This window comes from Camelina sativa, chromosome 14, assembly GCF_030686135.1.
Source record: "Camelina sativa cultivar CO46 ecotype springtype chromosome 14, ASM3068613v1".
In the NCBI taxonomy this organism is placed as follows: Eukaryota; Viridiplantae; Streptophyta; class Magnoliopsida; order Brassicales; family Brassicaceae; genus Camelina; species Camelina sativa.
Genome location: NC_141893.1, coordinates 15,334,196 through 15,355,953, shown reverse-complemented (window position 1 = coordinate 15,355,953; position 21,758 = coordinate 15,334,196). Strand labels below are relative to the sequence as shown.

The 21,758-nt window shown below is 36.8% G+C and overlaps 1 protein-coding gene, 1 long non-coding RNA gene and 1 pseudogene across 3 annotated transcripts; all 3 read right to left on the bottom strand.

Moving 5' to 3' along the window:
• Positions 1–1,885: 1,885 nt before the first annotated feature.
• On the bottom strand, positions 1,886–5,894 carry LOC104741738 (protein argonaute 2). Its single transcript, XM_087485854.1, has 3 exons — positions 5,140–5,894; positions 3,715–4,876; positions 1,886–3,631 (listed from the first exon to the last, which is right to left on the bottom strand). Exons 1-3 carry the CDS (start codon positions 5,621–5,623, stop codon positions 2,152–2,154), a joined length of 3,126 nt encoding a protein of 1,041 aa, XP_087341980.1. The 5' UTR covers positions 5,624–5,894; the 3' UTR covers positions 1,886–2,151.
• A 6,179-nt stretch (positions 5,895–12,073) lies between these two features.
• LOC104741739 (uncharacterized) lies at positions 12,074–13,871 on the bottom strand. Its single transcript, XR_015580878.1, has 4 exons — positions 13,740–13,871; positions 12,989–13,112; positions 12,434–12,798; positions 12,074–12,255 (listed from the first exon to the last, which is right to left on the bottom strand). It is a non-coding gene; the product is annotated as an uncharacterized LOC104741739 (long non-coding RNA).
• Positions 13,872–16,797: 2,926 nt separating this feature from the next.
• LOC104741740 (protein argonaute 2-like) lies at positions 16,798–19,558 on the bottom strand (annotated as a pseudogene). Its single transcript, XR_015579216.1, has 3 exons — positions 18,958–19,558; positions 18,530–18,717; positions 16,798–18,443 (listed from the first exon to the last, which is right to left on the bottom strand). The product of XR_015579216.1 is annotated as a protein argonaute 2-like (transcript).
• Between the last annotated feature and the right edge of the window lie 2,200 nt (positions 19,559–21,758).

The window sequence follows — 21,758 nt, the reverse complement described above, 5'->3', positions numbered from 1 at the left end:
TGACCACCACTTGGTTCTAACCACCATGACCTTGCTCCATAAGCTTACAGAGGTTTCGGCTCAAACCGAGCTCGTTGGTTCAACCAACAACACAACTTAACACAATTCAATCCATACAAAAGCTCCATATAAACACTCGAATAATTCACAAACTAACCGTTCAAATCGGAACTCCACCGTTGGTTAAGGAGCCTGTACTATCACGAATCTCTCCACAAAATTTCGTCTCGATCAGACTAGTTTTGGTACTCCAAACGACGCCTAGAAAGAACCATCTCGGAACAGTTTCTAGGGCTCATACTTAACCCAGATTTCACAGGTTCCAGCAATTACTTGTCCAGGAAGCAACGCACATATCTCTTCGAGATTAACTTCAAATGATGCTCTCTCAGCTTCTGTCGATTCTTGACTTGATGGAGATTACACCTTTATCATCCGGTTCCCGTAAAAATTTCATATATGGCGCCAGAAAGCCGCCAAATTAGACTCCTCCACACTGACTTTATCTCCAACCTTCTTTCACTTTCTTTCTCCTCTTCACCTCTGTTCACTCCAGCTCTGTTCTCCCACCACTAACGGAGCTTCCCACAGCCACAAAATGACCAACCAGATCCATCAATGGTTCCCACCATCTCTGAAACGTCACTTCTCTCTCCTCTCTCTCTCTCCCCTCTTCCTCTTTTCTCACTTTCCGTTAGCAATATGCCAACCATTATGATCGGTTCTATACATTGACTATGATCCATGGTTTAGCTGGTTTAATTTCTCGCTTTAATCATCATGACAACACATACACGAGGGTTAGGATCCGCTGTTACCTTTCTCGGCGACACCGGTTTGCTTTCCGGTGAAAACGTTACACATGACGGAGTTTATCTTATTTTTTCCATTTCTCTACTGATTAAACTGGGAGTTCATGACTTTTATCAGCCTTAATCTTGTTACTTAAGTTCACAATCTTGGACAATAGGGCTTAAAGAGTTTAAGAGATGGAAAACTTTGCTACTTTTTGTAGTTGTGGCATTACTTAAGGAGTTAGGACTGGTATGTCTTGATAGAATAGTTCGAGAGCAAGCAAAGCATGTTGAGTTAGAAAAGTTTATATGACATCTTTAGCATCTGATTCAAAGATGACATGCCTGAACCTCAAGTTGCTAACAGAGAGGACTGCCCATCGCAGGTACTGCTTCTGCTTCATCATCTAAGAAAGTAACGAGTCTTGTTAAGGTTCAGAGGCTTAAAAACGCGACTTTATGAGCTTAAACCCAATAGAATCCAAGGTAGTTTGAGACAGTACAAATGAATGTAACTCAGGAAGTAGAACAATAAACAGAGAGAATGACGAATATATGACAGTATGAGAGAAACAGGGGAGCACGCACGAGTTAACAAGTTTACTGGTCAACCAACTCCCTATGTAATGCGGATAAAATAAGTTAACAAATGAATATAAATAATGTGTCAGAGCAGGTCTTTAGAGTTCAGAGCAGGTCCCTATCACTACATAGATTGCGTAGAAGAAAAGGTAAATGCTAAATTAATAAAAGTATTAATTACATTTGAATATAAATAATGTTTCAGAGCAGGTCTTTAGAGTTCAGAGACTAGCATATATTTTTATTCACATTGATGATCTTTTGTATTGTATTACGTGTTAGTTTACAAAGCTCAAAAGTTGAAGGAATGATGAATTAAATGATGCAGAGCTTCACCATATACTTGTGTAACAATCAGTCACGATTGATGCAATTACTAAACTTCAGACACAATCTGAACATGTAAAAGCGAAACTAACGATATATTCCCATGTGTACTTTGTTGTTTCATCTGTAAGATCTTACGTTTTAATAAAACTAATAACCAAATTTGCAAAACGCAAGCAAAATATGAGAGTCTGAAATACTATAAAACCAGAAAACACAAAGACGTGGTTTCTGCTCTAAAGAGCATTACAACACCAAAAAGAAATTCATTTCAACACACCAACCAAAATGAAAGAAACACACTGCGAAAAACCCAATTAGATTCACGCACAAACTCCTTTCTAACCAGAAAAAGGAGTAAAACTGCGTTCTCGGGGCGTTCCGATTCCGAAAATAGTATTAAGTTCAGCTTGGGACCCAAAACACAAAAAAAAACTCACACTCTTCTTCAGACGAAGAACATAACATTCTCAAGCTCTGCGTGCAGCTTGAAAATTGCTTTGTCCTCGATTGTAAGAGATGATAATGAAGAGGCAAGCGAAGCAGCAGACGTAGAAGCTCCCCTCGGCTGCCTAATGTTCCTCTCACGAGAGCTTGCCTCATGGTAAATCCTTCCTCTATAGGCAACCATGTCAGCATAATAAACCGGAGGAACAAGAGAGACGGGTTTGGTGCAGCGAGTGAAAGTGAAACACATCTCGAAGATGAGCTTCTGAACCTGATCTGATGTGAATCCAAGTTCATCCCAAAGAGTGTAGTAATGAGTCGGTTTGCTTGTCCCGATCCCTCCGTGGTGACTGAATAGGTAGAAATCATACTCATACGGGTGAATGACTTTAGTATCAACAACCGTACCTGAAGGCACATTCCCCTTATCACTTCCATCATTGCTTGTGGCGGGGAAGAAACGAGTTTGATGACGTTTCTGTGCTACGATTACCGTTATCTTTGGATTGTAATCATACTTTTGAAAAGTCAGCTTGACATCAAGCAACTCCACATTGAGAACCATATCGAACTGAGCATCGCTGACACCATCACGGAATATCACAATCTTGTTAGGTCGTTTCCCAGTGGACTTAAAATGAGCTTTGACAAGCTCCAAGCAAGCATCCCCAAATCCTTGTATTTCCTCTTTACGGTGAGGCTGGGCAATGACTCTAGCTGCATAACGGTTAGCTGCAGGCCAGTTTAGAGTTCCCACAACAGCAACAATAGACGGACTCATCTTGTCTCGAGCAGCGGGATGATTGACATCGGCACCAATGAACATGACCTCATCATTTTTTTGGAAGAAAGAGAAATTATTATCCATCAGCTCGACGTTGCTTCCACCAACCTTTGCGTTTATCTTGAGGGCAAGATTTGCAAGGTACTGATCAGAAATTCTACCTCCTCTAGTGGCAGACCCGGTCAAGAAACACTGAGTTACCAGACCCAGTTTGGTTTCTGCTACCCATTTCAGAGTCTTGTAGCCATCGGCCCTCCCAGACATAGCAGAAAGAACAAGAGTAGGACGAGCCCCACCATGCTTACGAGAAGCCTCTTCAATTACGGACCGAAGCAATTCCTCAAGAGCATTACAATTAGAAAGCGTATCCATTCTCGATGTTTTGTAAACGATAGGAGGCTCCATCTGCATCCCAAGTTTCCAACAACGTTCCATCAGGGCATCCACAAAGTCATTAGGCATCTTGTTAAATCTCTCGGATGCGGTGAAGTCAAGTACAGCCCAATGCTTGACTATAGATCCCCTTGTGACTCCCTTCCTCATAAGGTTCCATTGGTTGTTCTGTCTCGCGTTGGGTTCCTCGCTCACAGCTCTCCCTCTATCTGCCAACTTCAATGTTGGGGCCTTTAGTACACGACCTTCCACATGTGTCATGTTTGTATCCACTTTCAATCCGAAGTTTCCAATGATTTCTCCACTGTCATAAACACACATACAAAAGGATTAGACTAACAAAATTTTTAAAAGAGAAAATAAAAGTGAAGTTCTTTGTACACATACCCGCTCGGTCCATTACGAGACTTTATCATCTTATCAATATTTTCCTGCCTTTGTTTTGGACTGACCAGTGACAACTTCTTTAACCACAACGCTGAATCCTTATCTAAGTCATCCTTTGGATAAATCTGACCCTCAACCAAGTCGCAGAACTCCATGGGGACAAAATTTTGCCGACCATTTTTCCCCAAATCCAAGCAAGGAATATCTTTGTGCTCAATGTCTCTTCCATACTTGATCCTGAAATACTCAACAATGGTAGTTTTTCTTGGCGGCTCGTTTCCCTCTTGATCAATAAGATCAAACTTTATGTCTTTTGTGTCTTGCTTACTCAGCCCTACAATGGTGAGTTTCTGCTTGTTCTTTCGATGATTGACAGTGACTTTCAAACCAGTCAATTCCATTTCTACATCACCCCTACAATTCCTGACCTGACGAATATCAGACAAGTCAAAGTACAACTTCAAGTAGTCGATGACTGACATTGCTTTGCGAAACGCCAACACGGAGTAGTCCAAGCACAATGATAAACCTTGTGCCGTGGGCTTCAGAGTATGACGATACCCTCTCGCAGCTGCAACCCCGAAGCCAAAGTCTTCACCACGCTCAGGCTCACGAATGAAAAAGCTTTTACCAACAGTGATCATACACTTAGAAGGATGCTCCTTCATCACAACATCCATCCCTTGCAATACATCACGCGGATTGGAAGACGTACTCCCTGTCATGTACTCTTTCAAGTCACGTAGCTTCAGCGCATTCACCTGCTTGATGGTAAACGTATAGCTACGACCTCTCATCTCTTCAGTTGCAGGGAACTCCACCTTGAATGAACCCGTAGGCAGTTCAGCCGCGCTGAAAATGTTCTTCTGACCATCATAAGCAGTCATAGCGATGGGAAACTCGCCGGGATTATCGGTGAACACCTTGTCCCTGACCATAGCTAGCTCAAACCTCGATATCTTCTTAGTAGGGTTATCTCCTTTGATTTCAACATCATAATGTCTTATGACACTATCAGGATTGAAGTTGACTCTAAAATGATTGACATATAGATTAACACGCCGCACAGCCACAACACCGCCACTATCAGGTCGCTTCATGGGTTCTTTCCTATCAGTAGACGCAACTTGTACAGATGGTCTTGGATTCATCACTTCAGCAACTGTCAAATTAATATACAAACAACTCTTAGCTTAAACTAAATAATCATATAAATAATCTCCTAAGGATTCATAATTAAGTTGCATTCATTTTATTGTAATCGTTTTATGAAATTTTCACCAATCTCAGTTCCCAAAATCTCCCTAATGATTCATAGTTAAGCTCAATCATTTATTAAAATCGTTTCTGGAATTTTCCCTAATCTCTCAATTCCCAAAGGTATGAAAACAAAAAATTGAAGCTATGAATAAATTAAGAGCATACCACGAACGGGTTCAGTAACCACAACGGAGGTGGACGGAGAAGCCGAATCAGAAGAAACCTGTGGCTTACGACCCCAAGCGCCTCCAGCATGAGGCACTTGTGTCACCTGAGCCGCCTGTGGCCGAGGTTGTTGCAACTGAGTACCACGGCCACCGTGACCTGACGGAGGTCCTGCTTGTGTCACCTGAGTCTGCGGAGTCGCCTGTGGTCGAGGTTGCTGGAACTGAGTCCCACGGCCACCGTGACCTGACGGAGGTCCCCACTGACTCTGGCTTCTGAAATCCTGTTGCTCACCGCGACCTTGACCACGATTCCCACCGCCTCGCTCTGTGCCGCGACCACGACCGCGATCTCCGCCGCCATAACCGCGACCACGGTCTCCTCCTCCGCCGTAACCATGACCACCACCACCACCATCGCCACGACCTCCGCCGCCTCTGCCACGGCCATCACCACGACCTCCTCGGTAACCACCTCGCTCCATAGGATTAGGATTTGATTGGATCGTAACGGGAAGACACTTTAGTGAAATAAAAATAAAAGAAAGCTTTGGCTCTCTGCTCAGGTTAAACAACACAACACAACTTGTGTGAACGAAGAACCAATCCGAGGTTTTTTAAAAGAAGCCAATAAAAGAGAATTTGTCTCAGAGAAGCTATTATATAAAGAAATAAAAAAATAAAAAAAAAAAAAAGGAGAGAAGAAGCCTTAACTCGTAAGGAGGGAGTTTTGGTATAAAAAAAAAGTTCTCGAATGTTCCTTTTGTAAACCCACCGTAAAACATGGGAAGTACAATCGTCTTGTTACTTTTTTTACTTTTTTAATTGTCGTCGTCTCGTCTCTTTTTCTTCTTCTTCTATACTTTATTGTTTGTTTTATTCCTTAATTACAACTTTTATACGCATAATAAAAACCTTTTCCTTAATTACAAATATATCAAATTTTTATTGATTTAAATCAATTTATGGGGGAAAAAAAGTTTCATGTTTATCTTGACACTCAAGGTCCTACTCATATAAAAAGTTTTATGAAAAAAGTTTCATGTTTCTACTATGTGTCACCCTCGTATCAAATTTGAATTATTTTAGTTTAAAAAAAAAATTGATATACGATTTATTTTCATTTCACTAAACTTATGAAAATATATATTGTCCAACAAATACATCTAGCCAAGATAACTTAGCTTCAGCTGCTGCTGTTAGTTAGAGCTAATACATATGAAATCAGATAGGCGAACATACACTAAACTCTGCTGTTGTTGCCTTAGCTGATGCTATTGAGATTGCAAAGGTTGCAGCTGCTGTTGATAGTGTAGCCGCATTAGCTTCATTGCATGCAAACTTCTTGGCTGAAAAAGCTTATGGTGAGGAGCTCTCCTAAGTAATGCTAGGCCTGTGTGGAAAAGTTGATCTTGTGATCGGTTCTTAGTGACACCACACATAACACTTAGTTTATAAAAAGATATAGTAATTGCATGAATTTTTCTTTTGTCAAAGCAATGTTTTTTCCTGAACTGAAATTTAAAAGTTTAAAACTATAATGGCTCCACCACTATTTTTGAGCCAATTTTCTACTTAAAAAAACAAAAAAGGAAGAGGAGTAGCAACTTCATGGCAGCTGAGAGCCTGAGATCGAAAATAATGTCTGAAAGTTGATGATTTCATACATGTAGTTTCAGTTTCACACCTAAGAGATCAACTTTTTACACCGTTGGGAAAAAGAAAATTATCAAACCGTCATGGCTGAATTAACTTAAGTCTTCAAAATCTAATATTCTTAAGTTCCTTCTTTAATCTTTTTGAAGCAACTTGACCATTTTAAAAATAAAAAAAATAATAATAATATAATTAAATACAGCAATGGCGAGTCTGGATAAATCACAGAGGATTCACATCCCAAGATTGGAGAGGGAGCTAAATACAACATATAGAGATGAAGAGTATTATTGGAAGAATAAAAGTCGCAACCTGGCTTACACTTGGTGATAGAAACACCGCATACTTTCATGCGAGTACTAAAACTAGATATGCCAGAAATCATATTACAACTATCAAGGATGATATGCAAAATATTCACCAGGGAGACTATGAAATCAGTTCTCACGCACAAAGTTACTTCACCAAAGTCTACACATCTAACCGCAATCCAGTCTCCCAAATAGATTTTGGCGACTTTCCACCAACTGTAACTTCTAAAATAAATGCAGAACTTACAAAAGATTTCACTAGTGTTGAAATATATATTGCATTGTCTTCTATAGGGGATGACAAGGCTCATGGGCCAGATGGACTCGCAGCTAGATTCTACAAACACTACTGACATATTATTGGCGCAGATGTTGTAACCGAGGTCAAGGAATTCTTTCAAACATCTTATATGAAGTCAGGTCTGAACTATACTAATATTTGTATGATTCCAAAAATAACAGAGCCGGATACTCTTGTTGATTATAGACCGATTGCTTTGTGTAATGTGCTATACAAAGTAATATCGAAGTGCTTAGTGAACAGATTAAATCATCATCTTGACTCTATTGTTTCTGATTTTCAAGCAGCTTTTATACCTGGTCGATCAATAACAGATAACGTGCTAATAACACATGAGGTTATGCACTCATTAAAGCCAAGGAAAAGAGTATCACAAAACTACATGGCAATCAAAACTGATGTCACTAAAGCTTATGATCGGGTAGAATGGAACTTCCTGGAAGTCACATTACACTTATTTGGATTCAATGATCAGTGGATATCGTGGATTATGGTTTCAGTACGATCGGTTAATTATTCTGTTTTGATTAATGGTTCACCCCACAGAATGATCATACCTGAGAGAGGAATTAGACAGGGGGATCCTCTTTCCCCTTATCTATTCATTATCTGTGCAGACATTATGAGCCATCTTATTCGATCTCGAGTACAATGTGGTGATATAAAAGGAGTAAAGGTTGGAAATGGTGTTCCGGCGATCAGTCATCTGCAGTTTGCCGATGATTCTCTCTTCTCTTGTCAAGCAAATGCTAGGAATTGCAGAGCAATAAAAGAAGCCTTTGAAGTTTATGAATATTATTCAAGACAGATGATAAACAAAAGGAAATCATTGATAACATTTGGATCACGCGTTCATGGCTCTACACATGAACGACTTAATAGAATTCTAGACATTCCTAGCTTACCAGAACAATTTGGACGCAAAAAATCGGAGATGTTTAACTATATAGTAGACAATGTACGACAAAGAACTTCTTGGAGTACTAAAAGACTGTCTCAAACTGGCAAAGATATAATGCTCAAATCTGTTGCTCTGGCAATGCCTATATACTCGATGTCATGTTTTAAATTGCCTATGGGTATGGTTTCTGAAATAGAGTCAGTGCTTCAAAAATTTTGGTGTGAGAGGAGTAATCGTGAGAGAGGCATATTATGAGTTGCTTGTCAACGTTTGCAGTACTCAAAATCGGATGAGGGTTTAGGATTCAAAAATTTGTCTAAATTTAATGATGCTCCTAGCAAAACAGGTGTGGAGATTAATACAGTATCCAGAAACACTCTTTGCAAGAATTCTGAAAGCAAGATACTATCCTGATGATCATATCCTTGATGCCAAAAAAAGACCAAACCAATCATATGGATGGACATCAATACTGGAGGGTCTCAAAATCATTAAAGAAGGTTCAAGATTTTTTATTGGTGATGGTGCCTCCATTCGTGTAAACATTGATAATGTTATACCTTCGACACCACCACAACCTATTCATGGTTAGCCTTGGGACCAAATATCCGGATCATGTATCCGCTCCGAAAAACCGGATATCCGACCGAACGGATCCGGAGACGGATAGTAGAATAACAAATCCGGGCGGATCCGGATATTGAAATATTTTTGGGCCGGATATCCGGATCCGGTCCATATATATACTTTTAAGCCTTATCCACATAAAAACATAGATCCATTAAATCATGCAAGCCCATAATTCTAAAAGCCCACAAGAAAACTAGGGTTTTCACCCTCTTCATTCTTCCCCCTCCTCTTTGCGTCGTGTGTGTTTTTTTTTCTTCCCCTTCTTTTCTTCTCATCGATCAAATTTCTTTTCTTTTTTTTCTATCTTTCAGATATCTCATTTTTTCCTTCTTATTAGTCTTTCTATGCAAGTTTCGTCGCTCCAAGATGAGTTTCAAATCCATCAGTGGTGGCTGCTCGCTCTGTTGTGGGGATCTGATCGAAAAAGGTGATTTTTGTTGAATCTTCCATGATAAAAAGAAGAGGAACTGGCGGGTTAATGAGAAAGAGGGCGGTGGAGCAGTGAGAAACAGGGCAAAGGTTATTTTGGTGATGAAACGATGGATGGAAGGGAGAAGATATCGAAGAGATTTTTTTTTTTAATTATATTAAAAATTTTAGTTGTTAAAAAAAAAATATAACGGATACGAATATCCGACGGATATTCAGATTTTTTACGGATATCCGGGATTGGCGGATACGGATTCAGATACCAAACTAATGAATCCGCCGGATACAGATCCGGATCCGGATACCTCCAAAAAACCCGGATATCTGGATTCGTCTCAGGCCTATTCATGGTATCTCCATTGGCAATAACCTAGTGGTTAAAGACCTAATTACAACCTCGGGACCTTGCCGTTTTTGGAATGATGAAAAATTAACAAATCATATCCAACCCGATGAGCATGATTAGGTTAAATCCTTATATTTACCACAGGTTCTTAAACCAGACAAAATAGTTTGGCATTACAACACATCTGGAGTTTATACTGTCCGTTCAGGCTATTGGATGCAAAACGTTTTGAATTTGGATCATCCACCAATACCTCATGGTTCTGTAATATTAAAACGCAGAATCTGGAAACTAAATATTCTGCTTAAAGTAAAACATTTCCTATGGCGAGTTCTGTCCAAAGCATTACCATCTCTATCTAGACTGAATACTCGCGGAAAAAACATTGATCCTGTATGTCCTCGATGCTTCCAATCTGATGAAGCAATTGCACACATTCTATTCCATTGCAAGCATGCGAGACTAACTTCGGAAGCGTGTAATGTTCCAATAGATATTTTTTTGGATATGAATTATGATTGTGAGTCCACACTGACTGCCTTCTTAGACATGGATTCTACGGCTGATGTCAATACTACAACTCAGTTACTACCTCTATGGTTACTATAGCACCTATGGAAATCAAGGAACAAGTTTATTTTTGAATGTATTACTGATCAACCAAGGATCCTTTCTCAAAGAGCTCAAAATGATGTTCAGGATTGGCTTCTCAATAACCCACACAGTACGTCAACACCTACACACCGTGTGCAGGAGGCCATCAAATGGAGAAGACCTTTGGACGCCTTCTATAAGTGTAATTATGATGCGGGTTTTGATCAACAATCTCACCAAGCAACCAGAGGCTGGATCATAAGAAATAGAGATGGCATATCAAATGGATGGGGAGCCACAAGGTTAGGAATAACAAGCACACCTCTTGAAGCATAAGCAAAAGCTCTTCTAATAGCGATGCAACATACATAGATTAAAGGTTTCACATCTGTTTGTTTTGAAGGAGATTGTCAATTACTATATAAGATATTGATTTCAAAACATGAAGACATATCAACATAAGGGATTATTCAGGACATTAGATTATGGGTATCATACTTTACTAATTTTGCTTTTAGTTTTACAAAAAGAGAGGGCAATCATGTTGCTCATCTTCTTGCAAAACATGAGTGTCTTCATTGTAATTTTTACTTTGACTGTTTCAATCCTCCTACTTGGCTACACAAACATTTGTATTTGAACTATCAAAATTCATCAGTATAATTTCTTTTCGACGCAAAAAAAAAAAAATTAACATGAACTAACCATCAACATCCACAGCTGAAAAGAGGAAAAGTTTATGCATATATCAAAATCTTCAAAAAAAAAATTAACAAACAAAAGTTACTACAAATATTACCTTCTCATCATCAAATCAATGCTGAGATAGGCGATGTAGTGCCCATAATCTAGTGATTCCCCAATATGATTCACAAAAGCATAAAGATGGTATTGATGTTTAGGACCCTAGACCTGAAGTGGGTGCAACACGTTAGATCTTGATGTAAATGCAAATGTTGAGAACTTGAAGAAAAAATATTGTTAGTTGTGCATACTTCTTTAAACTGCGTGAATGACTTCAACTCTAAAAGGAACATCTACAGGCTTTGATATCATCTCCGTGCTATCTTTATCAAACCTAAATCTTTTGAGATGCAATTTTGTAACTAATGTGGTCTAGTTTTCCCACACTGGTAAATGAGCTTAGAGCACCCATAAAGTTTGTTCACTAACGTTGCAGGTTGAAAAAATTGATAAAGATAGTCTGCCAACTTAGGATTCATATATCCTCTTCTATACAAGATAAGAGGAGGTGCAAGGATTCCTCGAAGCTGCAATAAAATCTGTTATGAACCTGCATGAATCTATTATGACCATGGTAGAGTGTAACTCTTCATTGTGGGTTTTATTATCTTTCTAATTAACGTTGCACACTCATTATATTAACGTTGGAAGCTTTTAGTTGAATTTTCGAAAGATTCGAAAGATTGAAAAAGTTAAGATGAGTGGAGATAGGTAGAAGTAATTATTGTAATTTGTCATAAATCTACTGCATCTATATAAACACCTTCATTGAGAAGCTTATAATCAAACCCACTAAAACATAAACTTAAAAATAAACTAGGTTGATACACGTGCTACGTTGCGGGTTGTTTTTAGATGATTTTTTCATTTTATATTTGTTTTTCTCTGCAATCAAAATTAAATTAAAATTGTTTGAATCTTTAGATACATTAGCAATTATATTATTGCCCGAAGATGTTTTGATTTCTCTTTAATTGTTGTTTGCGACTGTTTTGCATATTTTGATATGTACTTTTGAGCATGAAAATGCAACGAATGCTTCATCTAAATATACATATATCAATTCATTAACTATATGCAATTTTGTTTTTCTTAGACACATATATCAACGAATTCTTCATCTAAATAGCTGGAAGACTTGTTTCAGTAGCTTCTCCTGTAACATCATCCCCTCGAAGAACATTACACATCCATGTCATCAAAACCTGATTATTGTGGAGACGGATAAAAGAACATAAGCACTCAGCCCAAAGATATTCTTCTACACATGGTAATTGAGGAGTAAGAGAAGTTCCTTTTCATTTTCTAGGGAGTCTGTTTGTATGGAAAGTTTGAGAAACACAATTAATGTAACATAAAAACGGGAATAAAAAGGAGACTGACCATTTTCAAAGCTCCTCTAATGACTCCACTTACAACATTGCAGTAGTAAAGACCTTGGCAAGTATTGGGAAGTCCTCCAAGATTAGACTTGCGCAACAATTAAAGTGATGAGGTCGAGGGAAGTAGGGCTCCTATTGACTAAAGATCGATTTAGTGATTGGGCACACGCTTCCGTTACGGCGTAGAACCGGTTTCCACTTTTTCTGACGCAAGGTCAGGGTCTTTACAAATAGGGCAAATATACACCAAACCTTTAAAGGATGAGGTTCTAGTTCGCCATTCCTATTATTTATAGGGCAGCAAGTCTCATCTGCACCCCAGCTTGTCACTGATGCAGTGACCCCTAAGAACATCTTGGAACCCACCTGTGTAATAAGGCAAAGCATGTTACTGCTTCTCAATACTATTAAACCAAATGAGATATCTATCGGATATTAAACACTAATATCCGATAGAGTTGGCTATGACTAAACTCAGATTAAACAATTACGGTTTGGTTTGTGACTTGTTTTGCGGTTTCGTAGTGAAATCCTTAAACAAAGACTATAGAGTTACCAAAATCATAAACACGTTTATATCCCTTGATGAAACCTAACACATTCTCATCGTAGTGAAATCATGGGATCCACACAAGAGAGCCATAGCCAAATACCCACATCATCATGTTCTCACGTTAATGCTGTATAAGGACAAGAATATAAGCATAAGTTAGAAATTATTTGTTTTTGGAGGGAAAATAGCCAGAGAAATAGGACCAACATGTAAAGACAAGTCAAGTGTTAAACACACATATGCAGTTAACAATTAAGAAAAATGACAATGGACCAGCATTCGAAATGTTAGTTACTCTTTTAATGTGAACAGATAAGCAATAAAGACCCAAATCAATACCAATGAGGCTACTTGGAACCCAATTTTCTCTTCTTGTAAACCCAGTTTTTGAATATACCCTAATCATAAACCCTTAAAGAATCTCAATTGTAACATACGAAAATAATTTTAAACAAATCGCATCATATCTATTATTCCTAGATCAATCTATTGTACTAAGAATTGCTACACAAACATATTAGAAAAAAATCTAGGAAATGAGAATGAATAGACAGAGGATTATTGAAGTTTAACACAAGCATTGAGGACGACGTGAGTGACTGAGAACTAATACAAAAAGAGGCTAACAAATCGGAGTTTATCATCCATCTCTCAATTCTCAAGTCGGAGAAGATGTAGCAAAGATGCGTTTATTACTTCCGTTTCTTCTGATCAAATTTGTTACCTAGCAACTCAAAGTAGATCATGCTCTTACCAGAAGAAATCAACACACGACAATGTGAATCGATTCTCATCGGAGAAGAAAGCATAATATGCTTTAAATCAAATTAGAAATTGAATAAGAAAGCAGAAGATGAAATTGAGTTATCATGAAATAGATTCTCATTGGAGAGAAGAAGTATTATGCTCTAGCTTAAGAAGATTTTTATGCTTTTAAATGACAGCGTTAGAAAGAAGAAGTTGGAATCGAGATGTTTAGTGATTTTCATGGACGATAATTTTTGTTTATGTGTCAGCTTGGCAATTTTTTGGGTGAACTGTATTAATTATTATATTTTGATAGGCTATTGATTTTAATTAACGTGTCACCACCAGAATTGTTCTGAATGCTGATGTGTCGAGCTCTCTTCAACTGTATTAATACAAAAAAATTAGAGAATATCACTAGATATATGAATGTTGACTTTGACGTTAAGTCTCCTCTAGACAAATTGTTTTAATGCTTTCATCGAAGCATTAAATTAAAGACGATGCTAAATATATTAAGATGTATATATAATTGAAGAATTTACAGAGTTCTTGTTATGTTTGATTTCTCTTCAAGATGAATTTGTTAATTAGTTTTGACGAAAAATGAAAGTTATTTGTTTTAAAAATAATAATATGGGAAATATATTTGTTGAGAAAGGGATGTAATTAAAAGATAGATAGTGTCTGCCTTGTGTGGATCAGTTGAATATGAGAGGTTGTGTTCATTCATATTTTAACTAGAAATGAGGATAAAAACATTGTTTGGCGAATTGTTCTTCACAAATTTAATTGAGTCACCAAAAGGAGTTTTTCTTTCTCTTTAATTAACTTGAGTGTTAAGGTTATTTTATCTGCCACATTAAGAAACTAATTGCAAAAATACGTAATGTAGATTTTTTTTAAGTTCTTAAAACGATTTTTTGGGCTGATCGAGTCTAACAAAAAATATTTTGACTAACGAGTATCATAAACAATAATTATAAGAGTGTCCAGTTTATATATTTTAACAAAAGAAAAAAAGAGTATGCAATATTAATGTATATAACTATGACATACAATATGCAATAATATCACTGTGTTTATCATATAAATGGTATCTGATTGACTTATTGGATTCTTGGTTTTAATGGATTTAAAAATCCAAGTTAAATCATGTGTTATTCAGTCATTGATTTTCAAATATTTATTAAAATTATGTATTATTGGATCTATAAATTCTAAATCCTAATTAAAACCGTCCTTTATTTATTATTAAAGATTTGAGTATGGATTTGATTTCATATTGAATTTGGATGGATTTGAAAATATGTTTTAGTTATAAATATAGAGATTGAAATCCTTGGTCTCCACCTAATTATTTGGGTGGATTTGGAAAAAAAAAATTACCTAATAGCACCATACTAGTCACTAGAAGATAAGATCATTAAAGAAAGAATGACGTGATAATAAAAAAGCAAAAAGGGTGTTCATGCACGAAGTGGAGACATAGGTGACGACAATACTGAAAACTACGTAATAGCAAACCAACTATATTAGAAGACAAAAAATCATGAAGCACCTAGTAAAAATAATTCAATCTGTAACGATACCAAAAGAAAAAAAAATCAACTTATAAAGAGAAAGCAGAATGGGTGTCCCCTAATAATAATTAGCACTCCATCACGTTACCCTTAATCCAACCATAACGCTCATCAGTGGACATGCTAACAAAGACTTCTTTTATAATAACTATTTTTTTTTTATAAATTTTGAATTTTATTCTCTAGGATTTTCAAATCCACTTTTTTTTACTTTCAAATCCATATTATTTGATTTTAAAAACCATGAATTCCATTAAAATCAAGGATCCAATAACCCAAGACGAAATATGCATTCAGTTCTTTTAATCAACAACTTCGGTATCTTATAGTTTTCTTCTGAAATTACCATTTAACTTTTAAGATTTTTTTTGTTTGTGAACCCTTACAAATGTTACAAACTCTTACTAAAATATAATCTTGAGGTACGGTATTTGAGATTTAAAAAAAAATATATATTGGACAAGAACAACACAAAATTGGATGTGTAGGGGATTTCTCTAAAACAACCATACTTGATCATTCAAATAATCCTTAAAATTGGATGTTTAGGGAGTTTATCTTATTTTTTTTCCATTTCTCTATTGATTAAACTGGGAGTTCATGACTAGGTTTATCAGCCTTAATCTTGTTACTTAAGTTCACAATCTTGGAACAATAGGCTTAAAGAGTTTAAGAGATGGAAAACTTTGCTACTTTTTGCAGTTGTGGCACGTTAGGACTGGTATGTCTTGATAGAATAGTTCGAGAGCAAGCAAAGCATGTTGAGTTAGAGGAGCTTATATGACATCTTTAGCATATGATTCAAAGATAACATGTTTGTACCTCAAGTTGCTAACAGAGAGGACTGCCCATCGCAGGTACTGCTTCTACTTCAGCATCTAAGAAAGTAACGAGTCTTGTTAATGTTCAGAGGCTTAATAAATGTTTTATGAGCTTAAACCCAATAGAATCTAAGGTAGATTGAGACAGTACAAATAAATGTAACTCAAGAAGTAGAAAAATAAACAGAGCGAATGACGAGTATATGAGAGTTTGAAAAAAAGAGAGGAGCACACACGAGTTAACAAGTTCACTGGTCAACCGACTTCACCTATGTAATGGGGCTAAAATAAGTTTCGGCTTAAATGAATATACACGTTATTTGCTTCGCCAACAAATGAATATAAATATCATTACATAGAAAGCCTAGAAGAAAAGGTACATGCTAAAAGAGCGTTCAGAATTCAGAGACTAGCATATATTTTATTAACATTGATGATCTTTTGTATTATGTGTTAGTTCACAAGGCTCAAAAGTTGAATGAATTAATCGAATGATGCAGAGCTTCACCATATACTTCTGTAACAACTGGACACGATCAATGCAATTACTAAATTTCAGACACAAAATGAACATGTAAAAGCCAAACTAACAATATATTCCTACATGTACTTTGTTGTCTCATCTCTGAGATCTTAAGCTTTAATAAAACTAATAACCAAATTTGTAAAACGCAAGCAAAATATGAGATAATTACTGAATCCAGCCAGAGTCTGAAATACAAAAAAACAAAGACGTGTGGTTTCTGCTCTAAAGAGCATTATTACAACAAATTCATTTCAACACACCAACCAAAATGAAAAAAACACACTGCGAAAAAACCAATTAGATTCACGCACAAACTCCTTTCTAACCAGAAAAAAGGAGTAAAATTGCGTTCTCGGGGCTCACACTCTTCTTCAGACGAAGAACATAACATTCTCAAGCTCTGCGTGCAGCTTGAAATTTGCTTTGTCCTCACAAGAGCTTGCCTCATGGTACATCCTTCCTCTAGAGGCAACCATGTCAGCATAATAAACCGGAGGAACAAGAGAGATGGGTTTGGTGCAGCGAGCGGAATTGAAACACATCTCGAAGATGAGCTTCTGAACCTGATCTGATGTGAATCCAAGTTCATCCCAAAGAGTGTAGTAATGAGTCGGTTTGCTTGTCCCGATCCCTCCGTGGTGACTGCATAGGTAGAAATCATACTCATACGGGTGAATGACTTTAGTATCAACAACCGTACCTGAAGGCACATTCCCCTTATCACTTCCATCATTGATTGTGGCGGGGAAGAAACGGGTTTGGTGACGTTTCTGTGCTACGATGACCGTTATCTTTGGATTGTAACGATTGTTTTGAAAAGTCAGCTTGACATCAAGCAACTCCACATTGAGAACCATATCAAACTGACCATCGCTGACACCATCACGGAATATCACAATCTTGTTAGGCCATTTCCCAGTGGACTTAACATGAGCGTTGACAAGCTCCAAGCAAGCACCCCCAAATCCTTGTATTTCCTCTTTACGGTGAGGCTGGGAATTGACTCTAGCTGCATAACGGTTAGCTTCAGGCCAGTTTAGAGTACCCACAACAGCAAACAATAGAGGGGCTAATATTGTCTCGAGCAGCGGGATGATTGACATCGGCACCAATGAACATGACCTCATCATCTTTTTGGAAGAAAGAGAAAGTATTATCCATCAGCTCGACGTTGCTTCCACCAACCTTTGCGTTTATCTTGAGGGCAAGATTTGCAAGGTACTGATCAGAAATTCTACCTCCTCTAGTGACAAACCCGGTCAAGAAACACTGAGTTACCAGACCAATTTTGGTTTCTGCTACCCATTTCAGAGTCTTGTAGCCATCTGCCCTCCCGGACATAGCACAAAGAACAAGAGTTGGACGAGCCCCACCATGCTTATGAGAAGCCTCTTCAATTACGGACCGAAGCAATTTCTCAATCTCAAGAGCATTACAATTAGAAAGCGTATCCATTTTCGATGTTTTGTGAACGATAGGAGGCTCCATCTGCATCCCAAGTTTCCAACAACGATCTCTCAGGGCATCCACAAAGTCATTAGGCATCTTGTTAGATCTCTCGGATGCGGTGAAGTCAAGTACAGCCCAATGCTTGACTATAGATCCCTTCGTGACTCCCTTCCACATAAGGTTCCATTGATTGTTCTTTGTCGCGTTAGGTTCAACGCGCGCAGGTCCCATTCTATCTGCTAACTTCAATGTTGGAGCCTTTAGTACACGACCTACCACCGATGTCATGTTTGTATCCCACTTTCAATCCGAAGTTTCTAATGACTTCTCCACTGTCATAAACACACATAAAAAACGATAAGACTAACAAAAATTTTAAAAGATAGAAAAATAAAAGTGAAGTTCTTTGTACACATACCCGCTCGGTCCATTACGAGACTTTATCATCTTATCTATATTTTCCTGCCTTTGTTTCGGACTGACCAGTGACATCGTCTTTGGATAAATCTGACCCTCAACCAAGTCGCAGAACTCCATGGGGACAAAATTTTGCTGACCATTTTTCCCCAAATTTTACTGATGGTCTTGGATTCATCACTTCAGCCACTGTCAAATTAATATACAAAAAACTCTTAGCTTAAAAACAAAATAATCACATAAATAATCTCCTAATGATTCATCACTTCAACAACTGTCAAATTAATATACAAACAACTCTTAGCTTAAAAGAAAATAATCACATAAATAATCTCCCTAATGATTCATAATTAAGTTGCAATCATTTATTGTATAATCGTTTTATGAAATTTTCCCAAGATTGAAGATACGAATAAATTGAGAGCATACCACGAACGGGTTCAGAAACCACGACGGAGGTGGACGGAGAAGTCGAAACCGGAGAAATTTGTGGCTTACGACCCCAAGCTCCCTTAGCGGCGCCTCCAGCATGACTCACTTGTGTCACCTGAGCCTGCGGCTTCTGAGGAGCCGCCTGTGGACGAGGTTGTTGCAACTGAGTACCACGGCCACCGTGAGGTCCTGCTTGTGTCACCTGAGTCAGCGGAGTCGCCTGTGGTCGAGGTTGCTGGAACTGAGTCCCACGGCCACCATGACCTGACGGAGGTCCCCACTGACTCTGGCTTCTGAAATCCTGTTGCTCACCGCGTCCACGACCGCGATCACCGCCGCCATAACCGCGACCACGGTCTCCTCTGCCGTAACCACGGCCACCACCGCTACCATCGCCACGACCTCCGCTGCGGCCATCACCACGACCTCCTCGGTAACCACCGCTATCATCACCACGACCTCCGCTGCCTCTGCCACATCACCACGACCTCTTCGGTAACCACCTCGCTCCATAGGATTAGGATTTGATTGGATGATCGTAACGGGAAGACACTTTAGTGAAATGAAATAAACAATTAATACACACAACTTATGTGATGTAAACAAAGAACCAATCCGAGGTTTTTATAGAGAAGGAATACGTAAAAAAAAGAAAGCCTTAACTCGTAAGGAGTTTTGGTAACTCAAAAAAGAAAGTCTTAACTCGTAAGTAGAGTTTTGGTAAAAAAAGAAAGTCTTAACTCGTAAGGAGAGTTTTGGTAAAAATAAGTGTTCTCGAATGTTCCTTTTAACTTTTTTATTTATTTAACTTCTTAATCACAAATATATAATTTTTGATACTGAGATAATTCAATTTACGGGGGAAAAAAAAAAACAAAAGTTTCAGATAGTGCAATATCTTTTCGTGTGCAAAATCTTTTAACTGTTTCAAGTTCCATCATTATAAATTAACTAAACCACTTAAGGGTGTTAAAGCATGCATGGGTGTAAATAAAAATTTTGTAATTGGGAATAATTAATACTACTGATTAGTAGTAGTAACTTGTAATAAGTTTGTCTTTAAAGTTTTAGTGGTTAGAGAGGCTGTAATGGTAGCTTTAAATTGTAATTGTATTTTTTTCTTTGTAATACATCTATGTTTATATATATATATATATATATATCATACTCATGGGTACAATACTTTACCGTATTTTTTTCGTTTTTACCAGCTTAAGAAGAAAAACTCCATAAGTTTTCTTTATGTTTGGACGGTTATCGGTGTTAATTTTCATTTGATTTCTCTTATAATCAAATATTCGTGAAGATCAGTTTATTATGTTGGTGTAAGTATCCATATTTGACCTCTATTCAAATGTGCCTATTCTGGTTATTTGATTAAATTATTCATATACATTTTTTGTTAAGTTAGATTTTGTCTGTATGTTTGAGTTATTAAGAATATTAATGCATTTGTAGTTGATCATAATGTTTTTTTCTTTCTTTCTCTTAAGTTAGGTATTTTCTGATTAAATAATTGATTTATCACAATTGGGCCTATTGTTTGATTAAAGAATAGATTAGCACTTGGGCCGTATGTTAAAACTTTCCTCGTCTCTACTAAACTACCAACTACCAAATATTTCTTTCACATCATTTTCTTTATTTGTTGTAGAAACTTGTATATTAACCATACGTACTGTGTATGGGTTGCCAAAAGAAACATATTTGAATGTTTTTTTATATAGTTAATTTTTGTGGTGTACACCAAGTTACCAACTTGTGATTTAGCATTATCGAGTCATAATCAATATTTTTAAACATCATAAATAAAAAACTAATTCCTATGCGAGTGTTTTCACAGGAGCCTTTATCTAGTTTTATCTATATATACATTTTTGAAGACATTTAGCAAATAAATCCTAGAGTTGAAATCTATTTACAAACATGCCATTAACATTTAATATTTAGTTAAATTTTTTTTAATAGAAAATAATTGTTATACATAAATTTGTTCTAATTGTTAGAAGAGCATATGCCATATATTTCGGTTTAACTGTTATACATAAATTCGAAATGTTTTTATAGAAACTAATTAGTTTTACCAAAATTATTAAATAAAATTTCCTAAAATATAGCTATAAAATCGCAAAATTGAAACCGAAACATAAATTATATAGTTATAAAATCAATGATTCCTAAAATATCTCTACTAAATTAATTTCTAATTTCCAAAATCATTTTTGGTTTATACTTATATAATCTTTACATTTAAAATCATATTCCTAAAATATATCTACATAAATTTTTGAGATTTCTTTCTTGCTCACCAATTTATTATGAGTTTCATATCACACTTAATTCTATCATCTTTAAAGCATCTATTGTAACATTTTTGTAGTACATTTTTGTGTCATCCTTTCTTATCTTTGTATCCAAACAAGTCCCAACTAAATTCTCTACAATCCTTTCAACCAAACACAATGATTTCCTTATTTGATAATATTAATTTCCTAAAATCTATCTGCCTAATTTAAAGCAGTTAGATTAAAATATAATTCTCTTTTCACTTTTATTTAATTTTATATTTAATTATTTAAATTACTATTTAATACATTAAGTTAATAAAACTTTAGATTTTTTTAGCATATGATGTGATTTGAATTTTTGCCTCACTGAGTGTTTATTAAATACTCATGCATCTCAATTTGTGTTTGCGGTGCAGGTAAAGGCAAAGTGTGAACGTGAAATCAATGCGATGAGGAGGAGGATGATCTAGGGTCTCGTTTGTGTGATGTTGGTTATGTATGGTTTTGTTG